Source organism: Macaca thibetana, chromosome 12 (assembly GCF_024542745.1).
Source record: "Macaca thibetana thibetana isolate TM-01 chromosome 12, ASM2454274v1, whole genome shotgun sequence".
NCBI lineage: Eukaryota > Metazoa > Chordata > Mammalia > Primates > Cercopithecidae > Macaca > Macaca thibetana.
The window spans coordinates 108,926,209-108,943,195 of NC_065589.1; the positions used below are offsets into that span (position 1 = coordinate 108,926,209).

The 16,987-nt window shown below is 52.8% G+C and overlaps 2 protein-coding genes across 3 annotated transcripts in view; both read right to left on the reverse strand.

The window, feature by feature from the left end:
* The window catches only part of RAB3GAP1 (RAB3 GTPase activating protein catalytic subunit 1), a 1,043,110-nt gene that overhangs the window by 736,826 nt on the left and 289,297 nt on the right, over window positions 1–16,987 (reverse strand). The gene's annotated exons all lie outside the window — the stretch shown is intronic.
* The window catches only part of MGAT5 (alpha-1,6-mannosylglycoprotein 6-beta-N-acetylglucosaminyltransferase), a 338,870-nt gene that overhangs the window by 17,482 nt on the left and 304,401 nt on the right, over window positions 1–16,987 (reverse strand). For both annotated transcript variants that reach the window (XM_050750979.1, XM_050750980.1), the window contains exon 15: window positions 9,062–9,136. In XM_050750979.1, coding sequence (XP_050606936.1) covers window positions 9,062–9,136 — 75 coding nt within the window. The remainder of the gene's footprint in view (window positions 1–9,061; window positions 9,137–16,987) is intronic.

Sequence of the window (16,987 nt, forward strand, 5' to 3'; positions counted from 1 at the left end):
AAGCTCCTGTTTAGGCTTATGAATCATGACTTGTAAGAAAACTGTGGAAAATCGCTACTTACATGACACCTACAAACAGAGCTGAGGGCAGTATCTCTGTACCTGTTGAGTTTGGAGACTCTTTAGAAACTTGGCTCCTTATTCATGCTCAGCCTCATGGGGTACAGGAAGCAGCACAAAGGTTAACACTGAAGCTAGAGGCCAGGCGCAGTGGCTCATGCCTGTAATCCCAGGACTTTGGGAGGCCGAGGTGGGCGGATCACCTGAGCTCAGGAGTTTGAGACCAGCCTGGTCAACATGGTAAAACTCCATCTCTACTAAAAATAGAAAGAAATTGTCCAGGCGTGGTGGTGCGTGCCTGTAATCCCAGCTACTCAGAAGGCTAAGACGGGGGAATTGCTTGAACCCGGGAGGCAGAGGTTTCAGTGAGCAAAGGTCGCACCACTGCACTCCAGCCTGTGCAATAGAGCAAGACTCCATGTCAAAAAACAAAACAAAACCCTGAAGCTAGGGCAAAGAGTCTTCCTTTGTTTGACAAGGAGGAAGTGACATGGTGAAGGAATGTGCTTCAAGTTAGAAGGAGCAGATTGGAAGCCTTACCCCACCACAGTGGTGCTTTGGGCGTGTTACCCGGTCTGGTCTCATCTCCTGCTAGTCTGCAGAGAGTGAGGCTAACAGATAGTAAGAAGTGGAGCTGAGCAGAATGCAGCAAATGGCAGGTGCTCCATAAATGCTCCTTTTCCTCCTGTTAGCCCTTCTTGGAAGAGCTGCCTGTGCCCCGTAAAGCTTCCAAGGTATGGCATTGGAGACATCTGCAGAATCTGGGGCAGCCCTAGATGAACGGACATCTTGCACCCTGGTCCCAGCAGGGCAGGATGGCACTGCAAGGCCCAAACCATGGCAAATGCCCTTAAAGCTGCACTGGAGGACTGATATGCCCTATTTGTTCATTTCTTTGTAAACTACAGCAGCCTCCCCTCTCAAGGTCCCCCTCAACGGGTGTGCTCAGTTCCATCCTGCACATGAACACTGGAGCTCCAGGAACCCTTTCTCGTGCTCCCCAGAAGCATGGACTAGCATCCTCTCAGCAGTCTGTTTTGGGGGTCAACAGAATCAGGAATAGTAAAAATAGCAGCAGGACCTTCTCAAAGCTTGGTGCCACCTGGAAAGTCTAAAGGTGATCACATTGAACAGAAGGAGGCCTGAAGGTGGCAGGAGAAAACTGGGGGTCTGGGTTAGGATTCTGGCTCCCAGCTGTGGGACTTCATAGATGTCTCTTCAGCTCTGCCTGCTCTTGCACATAAAATGAGGATGATGCCATCTGTCCTTCACTCCTTATCTAATTCCTGTGAGAAAAAAATGAGGTGACTGATAAGAAAGAACTTTGTGATGTTAATGTTCCAAGGTTGACCGTTCTTTGCTGCAAGGGTCTGGAGGTAAAAGTTGAGTTGGCTGATTACATACGGTAATTCACCTACATCCACAAGAGCCATCTTTTGGTCCAACTGCTTTTAGGGCACAATTGAAATGGAAGCCCCTGTCATAGCCTCTTCTCTCCCATAAGTGCCAGTCCCATTGGGTGCTCAGAGAAGGCTAGGCATCCTGTTTCATTCAACTGAAGCACAGGCTAATAAGACAGTGCCAACTTGCCTTATCTCTTTACCATAAGCACTCATTCCTTCATTCACTGAACAAATACTTGCTACTAGGCAGAAAAGCATAAGGGCTCAGAGCTCAGACTGCCTGGTGGACTCTTAACTCCTCCGTTTATTAATCATAATGTGTAACATGCTCAGAAAAGCACCTGACACAAAAACACCATCTGCATGTTGGCTGTCACCATGACTACATGCAATCTAGTGCCTGGAGTGCAGGGGAGGGGATGATGAAGCAGAGGAACCACAAAACCCTGCCTTCATAGGGCTTGCATTCAGTGAGGGAGACAGAAAAACAACAGATAAGTCAATATATGCAGTACATTAAAAGGTGGTAAGTACTCTAGAAAATAATGAAGTGAGACTCTTGGCAGAGATGATGTCCTGATAAGGCATCACTGAAATGGTGGCAGCTGGGAAAAGACACGAGGAAGTAAAGGAGTGAGCCACGCAAGCATCTGGGAGGAACTTTCTAGGCAGAGGAACATCTAGATCAGAGGATCTGACGAGGGAGTACATTCCAGGGGGAGCAGGCGCTTCCGGGTACCTTGGCAGAGTGTATTATGGGTCGGAAGTAATGGGGTTCAGGAGGGCCCTGGGAGTCAGAGCTTTTCCTTGAAGTAAGATGGAAGACATTGGAGATTTCTGGGAAGAGGGGTGATGGGATCTGCATGCTGGGAACAGACTGCAGGAGCAAAGCCGAAGCAGAGAGACAGGAAGCTGCCGCAATAGCACAGGAGAAAGATACGGGACTGAGACCCTGAGACAGGGCACCTCTATTTAACAAACCCCCATGAAACACTCATGTAAGCTGGCTTTGAAGGTTTCCCCATTCAGTACTTTACAAATGGCTATTACAGTCTCCCACTGGGTGTTGGAAATACAAACATGAAGGAGACACAGTCCCTGGACTCAGAGGTTCAGTGCGCAGTCTAGTAAGAGAGGCCAAGGCTAAAAAATTACAGAACAGTACAAAACAAATGCCCAAATAGGTTGCGCAGGCCACTTGCAGAAAGGAAAAGATTAACACTAGGGAAGAGGAAAGTGGTGGTAGCAGTCAGAGAAGGCTTCCAGGAGATAGGGAAGGCCATCTGGCTTTTGTAGGCTGCATAGAAGTTAGTAGCTTACCTCTAACATGGCGCTTTGCAGATAGTTGGTGCTGGGAACAGACTGCAGGAGCTGCTCAACTAAACTGAATGTTTTTTGCATCCTGAGGCTTTGACAGCAGCAGCAGTAGAAAAGGAAACTATTCTAACTCAACGAGCTCCTATGCAGGCAGAATGAGATATAAACAGTAATTTCCAATCTGGTTAACAAGTCCGCTTAGAACACAGAACATCTGCATTTTTCCCTAACAATTATTTCAACCAATCACCAAATTTCTCTAAATGTGCTTGACTATCCTGAAATTTCCATGCAGTAGCTATAAACCAACGAAAAGTCTAATAACCAACCAATTTATGAGACAAATGAACACAACCAACCATGAAGAAGAGGTAAGAGCACTGCCTTCGTAAAGAAGGCTAATTAGCAGCCTGGGGAAAACACCATAAAAATACAGAAGGGGACAGAGAAGGGGAAGAGAATGCTCCCTGAGAGAAGCGCTAGGTAGAGGGGCTGCTTGTTTGTGCCCTCTTGGTTTGCTGGGCCAGGGGGCGGGTCACTTGTTCAGAGCAAAGCAGAGGAGTGGTAAGAGAAGGGCCAGTCAGAGAGGGCTGAGTGGTGTGTGAAAGGGGTCCAGAAACCCCCCACCCCACCCCACCCACTGCAGCCATCTCTTTCACAGAGTTACTAATAAGCCCACGAGAGATTCGGTGCAAGTGGATTTTGGTGGGAACCTACATTGTCTGCAACCAAGAACACAGGTTCACATATAAATGTCTGCAGGCAGGATCTAGAGAAAGAAAAACCAGAAATTGGCAAAAAAAAAAAAAAAAAAAAAAAAAAAAAAAAAAAAAAAAAGTTGGTAGGACAGGTAAGACCATGAAAATGGGGTCTGGGCCCCGTTCGGTCGGCTATTTGAGGGATAAGGCACGTATTGGTTATCTGTGTTACAGCTGAGAAATCCAGGGCCTGGCACAGGAAGTGTTCCATTAATATTGAGTAACTGGATTAGCACACCTCAGGTGCCAGGCTGAAACTGACCATTCTTGGCGTGTGTTTTCCCTTAAAACAAAGTGAACTGTGTCCACACATGGCCCCAGACGTTGTTTCCCAGAAGTGAGTGTGAATTTTTATTTCCACAAAAGAAACAGTGATGGTGCCTGTAAAACTGAGCAGCAGGCGGCAATCTCCATGAATTATCTCTACACATGCAATTCCCATTGAGCAACAAGCTCACCTTTGAAGAGCCGAAACAGAAATCTACCTTATTCACACACTTCTAGGAGTCTATCCAGGAGAAATGAAAACAGGTTGCATGTGAATGTTCACAACAGCACCTACCACATTAGTCAAAATGTAGACATAACCCCAAAGCCCATCAACTGGTGAATGGATAAACAAATTGTTGTATTAATCTATCCATTCATGGAATACTATTCAGCAACAAAATCAGTTCTGACACATTTAACAACATGGGTGAACCCCCAAAACATCATGCTAAGTGAAAGACACCAGAAATCTCCAGAAAAGGCTCATCTAAAAAGGCAGGAAACAGATCAGTGGTTTCCTAGGGCTGGGATGGGAGCAAGGATTGATTGCTAACAGGGACAAATGAGTTTTTTGGGGTGATGGAAATGCTGCTAAACTAGAGTGTGGTGGTAGTTGTGTAACACTAACAATTTGCTAAAAAAAAAAATCATTGACTTGCATCCTTATATGCGGTGAACTTTATGGTCTGTACATTATACCTCAGTGAGCCAGTTTGAAAAACACACTTCAGTCGGTTTCTGGGCTCCTGTGGCAACTTGTAGCGAAGGCTTTGAGAGCACCCACATGGGCCAGACATTGTTCTTAGTGCTAAACATTATCAAACTACCCTTTCTTCCACCAGCCTGATGGGTAGGTTGCATTATCCCTATTTCTCAGAAGAGGAAAGAGCACAGAGATGTTAGGTAACTTGCCCAAGGTCAGAAACACAGTGGCAAGCAGAGCTAAGATGTGAACCCAGGCAGTCAGCTGCTAGGGTTCAGTGCTTAATCATTACCTGCCTAGTCTCTCTGGGTACAGGAATGGCTGGGTAAACAAAAGCTATTTATTTCTCAAGAGTAAACATTCCTCAAGCTAGTACCAACCTTCTTCCCTTTTCAATTTCTCCCTCTTTCCTTGCAATCTGTCACCTCTACCATTTCTCCCACCCTTGGACTATCCAGATTCATAACAACATCTACAACACTTGCATCTACAACACTACAATCCTTGCATCTACAACACTCCATAGTGGGCTTATTTTGGGCTCTGATGAATACACATCCTAGGACCTTCAGCTGATTCCACAGCCATTCTTGGAGTTAACTCTTTTTTTACCCTCCATCTCTCCAGAATGCTTTTCCCATGAATCACATAGCTCTTTACAAATTAACATGGCTGTGACCATCCTATACATTTACAGTGTCTTTACAGGAAATAGAAAATAGAACTCAAGAGCGTATGTATGGTTTTAATAAATTAATCTGAAATTGCCATTCCTTCAAAAAAGTCCTGCTATACTCTCTGACCTGAGGCTAATACAAAAGACTTTCCCAAGAAATGCATAACGAAAACCTTAACAAGCCCAGACATACTCAAGATAGGGAACAATGGTGCTTGATCTTAGATTACAAAGAATTTCCCCCTGCTAGAGACAGCATCTCTCTGAGAAAGCTGATTTAAAAGAGCATGCACTCTGAATCAACATTTTTAATACAGTAAAGGAAGCGGGGACATTAAGAGAAAAGAGCAAGTGGTTTTCCTAGATCCAGGAGTCTTTCTCATTGGGTGCCTGCACACAGGGAGGGCTGGGTATGAGGTGGGCTTCCTGCTGGCAACTGCTCAACTGCACACTGAAGCCCGGAGTGCCCTCGATTGCTGTCTGTTGGCTCCCTCTGGTTCCCACTGCCTTGGCTGAGCGTGACGGACAACCCTGAAAGGTTTCTGGAGTAAAAGCTTCTGTGTTCTCCTTGCAGATCACATGGAGAACTCTGAAGGCAGATATCAGCCTAATTAGGGCTGCAGGGCTCCTACCATCCAAGGGATGGGAAGCGCCTCCTAGGAGCTGCAGGCTTTCTTGTTCATACCAGGAAAACTTCCTCTCCATCCTCGCTGCCCTTTGAAGATACTCGTCTAGTTGCAAAAAATAATGAATACTCCAACCTATAAAACACTGGGGTCTGGAGCTAAAAGAGGTAGAAGACTTAATCTGTGAACCAATGGGATCTTGGCTTCCTATCTTCCTTCTGGCATCAGGGGAACATTCTGGGTTTAACAGAATCTCTGAGATAAACTCAAAATAGGCCCCCTTTATTGCTCATTTAGGAGCATTTGGAGAATGTTTAATAAAAAATGCCCCTAAAACAAGATTCCTGGAATGATTTTTCTAAGCACCAATCTGATAGTTCCACTGCCCCTTAGTCTGCAACAAAGCCTTTCTTTAGCTTCCTATTATCCCAGAATCAAACTGGAATTCTTCAGCTGAGCCTCAGCATCTTTTCACATTCTGCAATCTCCTCCTCCAGCCTGGTCTCTTACCTCATCCCTCTCTTCAGTCAAGTGCCTATCATTCCCCATGACATTTTCCCCACATCTCCAGGCCTTTATATCTGGACTTGTCCAGCCTTCCATCTGTGCTACCAGTTTGCCTTCAGGACTCGCCTCCTGCAAGATGCCTTCGGATACACTCTACCATTTCTCCCCCATCTTCCCTCTGCAGGCTGGGCCATATGATCCCAAAGCATCCTGTTACTTCACTATTACCAGGGTGAACCTACAGCAGTGGCAGTTACTGCCTGTGGACTTGGCTGCCTTCTCCATGAAACTTGCAGCTACTTGAGGGCAGGGATGGGGACTTGGAGATATTCTCCTCCCCAGCTGACTGCACAGCCCATGGCATGCTCCAGCTGACAAATATTCAGAGTAGAGGAATGAATCAACAACAGCAGGCAAAAAAGAAACCTCTGGATTTCTGTGAACTGCAGATCTCTGCAGAAAGGCCTATATGGTGGGGGTGGGGGGTGTGCAGTTTTATTAGCATGCTTTCCAGCAAACAATTTTGGTAACATATATTACACAAATCATAAAGTCCAGGATGAGCTTCCTGGTTCCTGACACACAGGAATAAAAAGCACACCCTCCCTCCCTTCCTCCTTCCTTCCTTGTTTCTGTCACCTGGAAGTTACTGTGCACCGACCATGTGTCCAGCAGGTTACTAGGGATACAGAGGTGAAGCCAGGTGGAGCCTCTGCATTATGGAGCATTTAGCAAGGTCTATTTGGGGAACAGGACCTTCCTGTTTGAAAGGAAACGCAGCAAGACTTGCAGAGGACCTGATAACTTTTAAAGACCAGCTGGGATTCCTGAGCCTCAGGGGAGAAATAAAAGCCTTCAAATAAACCTGATCAAGAGTCATTTATGCCTGGCGGTTGGGTAACTATTTTCCCTAAGAGGAAGTGGAGACAGGCAAAGAGGGTTTCAGCAGAAGCTGCAGGGATCCTAGTATGATCTCAAGAGAGCCGCCGAGATGGTGGCAAGAGCTGTGATGTCTTAAGACCTACAATTGAAGGAGGCCCTGCAACTCTTCCCTGCAGCTGCAGGAAGGGTGAGCAGCCCTTGATGACGTAAGAAGATGGGAAGCAAAGCTCTGGACACCTTCTGTCTCCTGAGGTCCTGGTAAGCACTGTTGGTGCAGACTTGGCCTCATATCAAACCAGTATCAATTCTTGATTCCACAATCTGTGAGCCTGTAACTGTGAGTCTTGGTTTCCACCACCCAGATAATGGGGTTACTACTACCACCTCCTGGAATTACTGTGAGAATTAAATGATATATTATGATGTGTCAGGCACACGCTGGCACAAAATCTGTATGGATGTGGTTGCTAGAGTTGTGATGATACTATCATTCTGGTGTCATATAAAGGCTGAATGAGATAAAGATTCAAATGGTTTCTCGTGAAACCAGATAATTATATTAAAAAGTAGTGTATTACAATACAATATAGCATAATGTATTAAATAATCAACAGTACCAGTTTGCATTTATTGAGCACTATGTATGTGCCAGGCTCTGTTCTAAGCACTTTGTACGTATTAGCTCATTCGATCCTCACATCAGCCCTATGAAGTAGGTCCTATTAGCATTATCCTTATTTTACAGACAAGGAAATTAAGGCATAGAGAGGCCAAGTAACATGCCCAAGTCATATAAATAGAAACACATGGTGCCAGGAGTAAAACCCACATGGCCAGGCTGCAGAGCATGCCCTCTTGCTGCTAACAAAAGCTCAGCATATCAGACACACCGCCCCAAAGGATATGACCAAGGCTCCCAGCTCCAACGGCAGCACCCAGGGCTGCTGGCTGCTCGCCACAGTTTCAGTCTCCTCAAACCACCAACTCTTCCTTTGAAGCCCACCTTGGGCCTACTTAGATTTTCAATACACCATTTCTATTTTCAGCTTGCACCATCCTCATCCCCTATTGTGTAAAGATCCCTTGATTGCCTTAAAAATGCTTTATCCTTTTAAGAAGAGCACCTTATTTCTGGAATCTAGTCAAAGAGTTCATATTCTCCTACTCACAGGGGTTCTGAGTCTGTCTATTTCTAGCTCTGTGTTGCTTTTGAAGTCCAAGGAATTAAAATGCTATAAAATGACAGCAACAGGCTCCTGGTCTTTACTTCAAGGAGCACATGCTGCAGTTTCCCAACTTTGTTGGGGAAAGTGGGACTCTTGGCACCCTCCTTGGCTTTGTCCTGCTTTTTATCTGTTTTATATACTTATAAGGTTTCATTTGACAAAGGGTCCTGCTTTCCTCTAAAAAGTCCTTACATTTAGAACTGCTGAACATGTTTTATTAAAATAATGCTTAGAAACAGCTGGTTTCAATTCTTGCCTTTCTTAAGGTGACAAATGAAGATGGGGCAGGACCAGAAAGCTGTCTGACCCCTCCCGTCCCAAGTCTTCCTAACGGGTCTCAGAACCCACTCAGGGCACAGACCCTGAGGGTCAGGGGCATCTTCACAGTAATCATCCCATCTCTCTTGTAAGTTTCCATTTCACCTTACATGTCATCAAGAACATACCTACTCCAAGGGAATACTGGTTCTCTTGGGTGACCATGACAGTGCTACTATTATCCAGCTCCTAGAGTCTCCCAAAGCAGGAAAATAGCCACAGAAACACAGTGAGCTCTTAAGTGTTCTTGAGAGCCCTATGGGGTCACAGGAAGCAGTACACAGCAAAGACAGACTGACTTCTGATAAGCCTTACCTGTTTTTCAATGAAAGCATTGATTCTCTGTAGCATCCCCTCACATGTAAATTCATATGGCATGTATGGCTCAATCTGTGGAAACAGAACATGATGCCATGAAGGAGAAGGATAGAGAACATGTAGCATCTCCCTAGTCCTCTGACTCACTCAGTATATGGGTGCTAACACCAGGAGGCGGCCTCATGAGGGTTGACTGTGGACTTGCAAGTCGTGATCTCACGCTGATCCTTACTAGGTGTGGGACTCTGAGCAAACGACTTGCCATCTCTAAGTCTCAGGTTCCTCATATGTAAAAGGATGATATGAAAAACTCACCTCTTTTAAGCTGCAAAGATTATCTGGGAGAAAAAGGGTGCTTAGTTTAGTGACTAGCACCTAGTGGGCATTCAACAAAAGATGGAAGTTACCACTTGCTAGCAGGTAAGTTCCACAGGGCAGAGTCCATGCTGTTGGGTCATCTTTACATTCTAGTGGTGAGCACAGTGTGGCACATGTAGGAAATTAGCAAACATCTGTTGAATGAATGCATGGTCACTGCTCTAAGGCAACAATGAGCAGGTGAAGGATCTATGACAGTGACAAAAGCATTGGTCTGTATTTGTAGGTGAGGTTAGCCTGTACCCAAAGAGCTCAGGGTGCAAAAATAAAGTGATAAAGTGTCGCAAGGAGTTCAGCTAGGGGGTCCTGGGAGGCTAGAGGGTCAAAGCAGACTTCTACTCATGCTGGGCTTTTAAGGCAGGCTGTGAGTCTAGTAAGCCCAAACTGGGGAGGGCCAAGATGCTGAAGACATCCTTGGGGAACAAGTAGTGTGGTCTCTAACATGAAAGGACAGCAGGTAACTGCAGCTCAGTATTATGGTAACTGGTGAGACGAGGTGGAAAATTCACTGAATTTCCAGAAAAGCCTTGAGATTTCTATACTAAAGAGCCTCAATTTAATTTGAGGGGAGTAGGAAACTCTAGAGGATGCTTCATTAGGGTAGAGGAGGCAGTCTTATCAATATTGTGACACCTTAGAGAAGGGGAAGAAATGTGGGTTTGATCTCTGCTGCACAGTGTCTGCCAACACTATGAGGCCTGTGTTTTCAGGAGTATTACCAACTTAAAATGGAAATTTCATTTGGGAGAAAATCACCAGCAATATAGTCTATTATTGCTTCAGGGAGCTCAACAGCTCCTCTCAGCAATAGCGTAGACTGGGGTGGTGGGGCAGGGGGCGCACCTTCACTAGCTACCTCTAAAGTCTTTGCTGGAATCTACAGGGTGGAGAACTAGGCAAAACATCTATAGTTGAAGCTTGCTGAAAATGGGACAATGAACAGAAATAACATTCCTTAGTGGCAGCCAAGGAGTTGGTCTCAGGGCATTGTCTCCCCCTTTCTTGTGTGCCAAATCACACATTACATCGAAATCTTCAACAGTGATTTTCAGAAATTTTAATTGTCTTCAAATGCTGAACGAATGCACAAATGTGGGCCACAGTGGCCTACAGCTGTCTGAATAGAGCTAAAAGAGGCTGAGCCGTAAATACTGTAATATCATGCAGACTATTCTACAAGAAAAAAGAGGTCACTCTATTCCTAAACAGCTCATCTCTGAAGATCTCAAAATACTCAGAAGAATTGACTTTCAAGTTCTCAGTTTGTTCCTTGTCAACTCAAGCTTTTGAACTTACTGTTCCTTCTCTAACCCAGACACAGCCCTTCACACAAAATGCAAATTTTTTTCTTTTCTTTTAAAAGATGTTTAGTCAACCCAAGGGTGACTCCAGAAGCTTTCTATTGCTGGCCTAGAGATAAGTTTCCTCTCAAAGATTCATAGAAGGAACGATCTAAAACAAAGAACATGGCATATCTGGGTTCATTTATCAGTGTTAAAGCAGGATTTGTATAGTGAAATAAACATCTATGGTCATCTTTCATGAGATGAACAGATTTAGTTATGTTAGGAAGCATGCCGAGTACCCAAGTGCCATTCCAACAACATTTCCAAAGGGAATCCATTAGAAAATGAAAGAAAGTTAATTCAAAGTGTTCAAAGCCAAAAACACAGAAAAATGGCTCTTCCTCTGTTCTCCTACCAACCCAGCCCACTTTAACCAAAGGTATGTTGACTCATTCATTGCTTTGGGGCCGTTCACTGTTTTAAAGGATATGAAGCAAACAATTTTCCTATACAAGAAAAGCAAAAGGGAGGGAGAGATGGAGGGATGGAGGGATAGAGAGATAGAGGGATGGAGAGATGGAGGGATGGAGGGATGGATGGAGGGATGGAGGGATGGAGGGATGGAGGGATGGAGGGATGGAGGGATGGAGGGATGGAGGGATGGAGGGGATGGAGGGGTGGAGGGTGGAGGGGTGGAGGGGGATGGGTGGTGGATGGGGGATGGAGGGGGGATGGAGGGATGGAGCGATGGAGGGATGGAGGGATGGAGAGATGGAGGGAGGGATGGAGGGATGGAGGGATGATGGAGGGATGGATGGAGATGGAGGGATGGAGGGATGGAGGGATGGAGGGATGGAGGGATGGAGGGATGGAGGGATGGAGAGATGGAGGGATGGAGGGATGGAGGGATGGAGGGATGGAGGGATGGATGGAGGGATGGAGGGATGGAGGGATGGAGAGATGGAGGGATGGAGGGATGGAGAGATGGAGGGATGGAGGGATGGAGGGGTGGAGGGTGGAGGGGTGGATGGGGGATGAGGGGTGGAGGGGGTGGTGGGGGGTGGAGGGGTGGAGGGGTGGAGGGATGGGGTGGAGGGTGGAGGGGTGGAGGGGTGGAGGGGTGGAGGGGAGGGATGGAGGGATGGAGGGGTGGAGGGTGGAGGGTGGGATGGAGGGATGGAGGGGTGGAGGGGTGGAGGGGTGGAGAGATGGAGGGATGGAGGGGTGGAGGGGTGGAGGGTGGAGGGATGGAGGGATGGAGGGTGGAGGGGTGGAGGGGTGGAGAGGGTGGAGGGGTGGAGGGGTGGAGGGGATGGAGGGATGGAGGGGTGGAGGGGTGGAGGGGTGGAGGGATGGAGGGGTGGGATGGAGGGTGGAGGGGTGGAGGGGTGGAGGGGGGTGGAGGGGTGGAGTGGAGGGGTGGAGGGATGGAGGGATGGAGGGATGGAGGGGATGGAGGGGGATGGAGGGATGGAGGGATAGAGGGATGGAGGGATGGAGGGATGGAGGGTGGATGGAGGGGTGGGGGATGGAGGGATGGGGTGGAGGGGTGGAGGGGTGGAGGGGTGGAGGGGTGGAGGGATGGAGGGATGGAGGGGTGGAGGGGTGGAGGGATGGGGGTGGAGGGGTGGAGGGGTGGAGGGTGGAGGGATGGAGGGATGGAGGGATGGAGGGGTGGGGGATGGAGGGATGGAGGGATGGAGGGGTGGAGGGGTGGAGGGGTGGAGGGATGGAGGATGGAGGGGGTGGAGGGATGGAGGGGTGGGGAGGGGTGGAGGGGGGGTGGAGGGATGGGGGGTGGAGGGGTGGAGGGGTGGAGGGATGGAGGGGTGGAGGGGTGGTGGGATGGAGGGATGGAGGGATGGGAGAGGGTGGAGAGGGTGGAGGGATGGAGGGGTGGAGGGGATGGAGGGATGGAGGGGTGGAGGGGTGGAGGGGTGGAGGGGTGGAGGGGTGGAGGGGTGGAGGGGTGGAGGGGTGGATGGGGTGGAGGGGGTGGATGGGGGGTGGAGGGGTGGAGGGGTGGAGGGGTGGAGGGATGGAGGATGGATGGGGGTGGAGGGGGAGGGGTGGAGGGGTGGGGGGGAGTGGAGGGATGGGGATGGAGGGGTGGAGAGGGGGAGGGATGAGGGGTGGAGGGGGTGGAGGGGGTGGAGGGGTGGAGGGGTGGAGGGGTGGAGGGGTGGGTGGAGGGGGAGGGTGGAGGGGGAGGGGGGATGGAGGGATGGAGGGTGGAGGGATGGAGGGATGGAGGGATGGAGGGTGGAGGGATGGAGGGGTGGAGGGAGATGGAGGGATGGAGGTGGAGGGGTGGAGGGGGGTGGAGGGGTGGAGGGGTGGAGGGGTGGAGGGGTGGAGGGGTGGAGGGGTGGAGGGGGTGGAGGGGTGGAGGGATGGGAGGGGTGGAGGGGGGGTGGAGGGATGGAGGGGAGGGATGGAGGGGTGGAGGGGTGGGGATGGAGGGGGGTGGAGGGATGGAGGGGTGGAGGGGTGGAGGGTGGGGGGTGGAGGGGGGGGTGGATGGGGGATGGGGGTGGGGGTGGGGGGGGATGGGGGATGGAGGGGGATGGAGGGAGGGTGGAGGGGGTGGAGGGGATGGAGGGGATGGAGGGGTGGATGGAGGATGGAGGGATGGAGGGATAGAGGGATGGAGGGATGGGGTGGGGGTGGGTGGAGGGGGTGGAGGGGTGGAGGGATGGAGGGGTGGAGGGGTGGAGGGGTGGAGGGGTGGAGGGATGGAGGGATGGAGGGATGGGGATGGATGGAGGGGTGGAGGGGATGGGAGGGGTGGGGGATGGAGGGATGGAGGGATGGAGGAAGGATGGAGGGATGGATGGAGGGATGGAGGGGTGGAGGGGTGGGGGGTGGAGGGATGGGGATGGAGGGGTGGAGGGATGGAGGGTGGAGGGATGGAGGGGTGGAGGGATGGAGGGATGGAGGGATGGAGGGGGGGGGTGGAGGGGGGGTGGATGGAGGGATGGAGGGATGGGGGATGGAGGGATGGAGGGGTGGAGGGATGGAGGGATGGAGGGATGGGGGGTGGAGGGATGGAGGGGTGGGGATGGGTGGATGGATGGAGGGGTGGAGGGGGGAGGATGGAGGGATGGAGGGATGGAGGTGGAGGGGTGGTGGGGTGGAGGGATGGAGGGGATGGGGGAGGGATGGAGGGATGGGGAGGGATGGAGGGATGGAGGGTGGAGGGGTGGAGGGATGGAGGGGGGATGGAGGGGTGGAGGGGATGGAGGGATGGGGATGGAGGGATGGAGGGATGGAGGGATGGAGGGATGGAGGATGGAGGGATGGAGGGATGGAGGGGTGGAGGGGTGGAGGGGTGGAGGGGGGGTGGAGGGATGGAGGGGTGGAGGGATGGAGGGGTGGAGGGGGATGGAGGGGTGGAGGGATGGAGGATGGAGAGGGTGGAGGGATGGAGGGGGAGGGATGGAGGGATGGAGGGGGGGGGATGGAGGGGTGGATGGAGGGGGTGGAGGGATGGAGGGGTGGAGGGGTGGAGGGATGGAGGGGGTGGAGGGGTGGGGGGTGGGAGGGGTGGAGGTGGAGGGATGGAGGGATGGAGGGATGGAGGGATGGATGGAGGGATGGGGTGGAGGGGGATGGAGGGGTGGAGGGGTGGAGGGGGGGGAGGGATGGGGATGGAGGGATGGAGGGGTGGGGGATGGAGTAGGGGATGGGGTGGAGGGGTGGAGGGGTGGAGGGGTGGAGGGGTGGAGGGGTGGAGGGATGGAGGGATGGAGGGGTGGGGGGGAGGGGGAGGATGGAGGGATGGAGGATGGATGGAGGGGATGGAGGGTGGAGGGGTGGAGGGGTGGAGGGGTGGAGGGGTGGAGGGGTGGAGGGGTGGAGGGATGGAGGGATGGAGGGATGGGATGGATGGTGGGGGTGGAGGGGTGGGGGGGGGGGTGGAGGGATGGGGGGAGGGATGGAGGATGGAGGGATGGAGGGGTGGAGGGGTGGAGGGGATGGAGGGGGGTGGCGGGGGTGGATGGAGGGGGGGTGGAGGGGTGGGAGGGGTGGAGGGGTGGAGGGGTGGAGGGGTGGAGGGGAGGGGTGGAGGGATGGAGGGATGGAGGGATGGAGGGATGGAGGGATGGAGGGGTGGAGGGGTGGAGGGATGGAGGGATGGAGAGATAGAGGGATGGAGGGATGGATGGAGGGGTGGATCTGGAGGGGGGGGGGGATGGAGGGGTGGAGAGGGGATGGAGGGATGGAGGGATGGGGGTGGAGGGGGGTGGAGGGGGGTGGAGGGGTGGATGGAGGGATGGAGGGATGAGGGAGGGATGGAGGGATGGAGGGATGGAGGGATGGAGGGATATGGAGGGATGGAGGATGGAGGGATGGAGGGATGGAGGGGTGGAGGGGTGGAGGGGGATGGAGGGGGGATGGAGGGATGGAGGGGAGGGTGGAGGGGTGGAGGGATGGAGGGATGGAGGGATGGAGGGGAGGGATGGAGGGATGGAGGGATGGAGGGATGGAGGGTGGAGGGTGGAGGGATGGAGGGGGAGGGGTGGAGGGGTGGAGGGGTGGAGGGATGGAGGGAGGAGGGATGGAGGGATGGAGGGATGGAGGGATGGAGGGGTGGAGGGATGGAGGGATGGGGATGGAGGGGATGGAGGGATGGAGGGATGGAGGGGAGGGATGGAGGGGGATGGAGGGGGATGGAGGGATGGGGATAGAGGGATGGAGGGATGGAGGGGGGAGGGGAGGGGTGGAGGGATGGAGGGATGGAGGGGTGGAGGGAGGGGGGAGGGATGGATGGGGGGGGGAGATAGAGGGGGGATGGAGGGATGGAGGGGTGGAGGGGTGGGGGGTGGAGGGATGGAGGGGGGGAGGGATGGGGTGGAGGGGGAGGGATGGAGGGTGGAGGGGTGGTGGAGGGGATGGGAGGGATGGAGGGGTGGAGGGGGAGGGGATGGAGGGATGGGGGGGGGAGGGAGGTGGAGGGTGGAGGGTGGGGATGGAGGGATGGGGGTGGAGGGGAGGGAGGGGAGGGATGGAGGGGGATGGAGGGGTGGAGGGATGGGATGGAGGGATGGAGGGATGGAGGGATGGAGATAGAGGGATGGAGGGATGGTGGAGGGGTGGAGGGGTGGAGGGGTGGATGGAGGGGTGGAGGTTGGAGGGGTGGAGGGGTGGAGATGGAGGGATGGAGGGATGGAGGGATGGAGGGGTGGAGGGATGGAGGGATGGAGGGATGGAGGGGTGGAGGGGTGCTGGATGGAGGGATGGAGGGATGGGGGATGGAGGGGTGGAGGGATGGAGGGATGGGGGTGGAGGGAGGGATGGAGGGATGGAGGGATGGAGATGGATGGAGGGATGGAGGGATGGAGGATAGAGGGATGGGGAGGGATGGAGGGATGGAGGGGGAGGGGTGGAGGGGTGGAGGGATGGAGGGATGGAGAGATAGGGGTGGAGGGGATGGAGGGATGGAGGGTGGAGGGGTGGAGGGATGGAGGGGGGAGGGATGGGAGGGGTGGAGGGATGGAGGGATGGAGGGGTGGAGGGATGGAGGGGGGAGGGATGGAGGGGTGGGGAGGGATGGAGGGGGGGGTGGGGGGTGGAGGGAGGGATGGAGGGGTGGAGGGGTGGGGGGATGGAGGGATGGAGGGATGGAGGGATGGAGGGGTCTGGGTGGAGGGATGGGGATGGAGGGATGGAGGGGTGGAGGGGTGGGGGGATGGAGGGATGGAGAGATGGAGGGATGGGGATGGAGGGATGGAGGGATGGAGGGATGGAGGGGAGGGGGGGATGGAGGGATGGAGAGATGAGGGATGGAGGGATGGAGGGGGATGGGATGGAGAGATGGAGGGATGGAGGGATGGAGGGGTGGAGGGATGGAGGGATGGAGGGGGAGGGGAGAGATGGAGGGATGGGAGATAGAGGGATGGAGGGGTGGAGGGGATGGAGGGATGGAGGGATGGAGGGATGGAGAGATGGAGGGATGGAGGGATGGAGGGGAGGGGATGGAGGGATGGAGGGATGGAGGGGTGGAGGGGTGGAGGGATGGAGGGATGGAGGATGGAGGGATGGAGGGATGGAGGGATGGAGGGGTGGAGGGATGGAGAGATGGAGGGATGGAGGGATGGAGGGGTGGAGGGATGGAGGGGTGGAGGGATGGAGAGGGATGGAGGATGGGGATGGAGGGGTGGAGGGGTGGAGGGTGGGGTGGAGGGCTTGGCGGGGTGGAGGGATGGAGGGATGGAGAGATAGAGGGATGGAGAGATGGATGGATGGAGGGATGGAG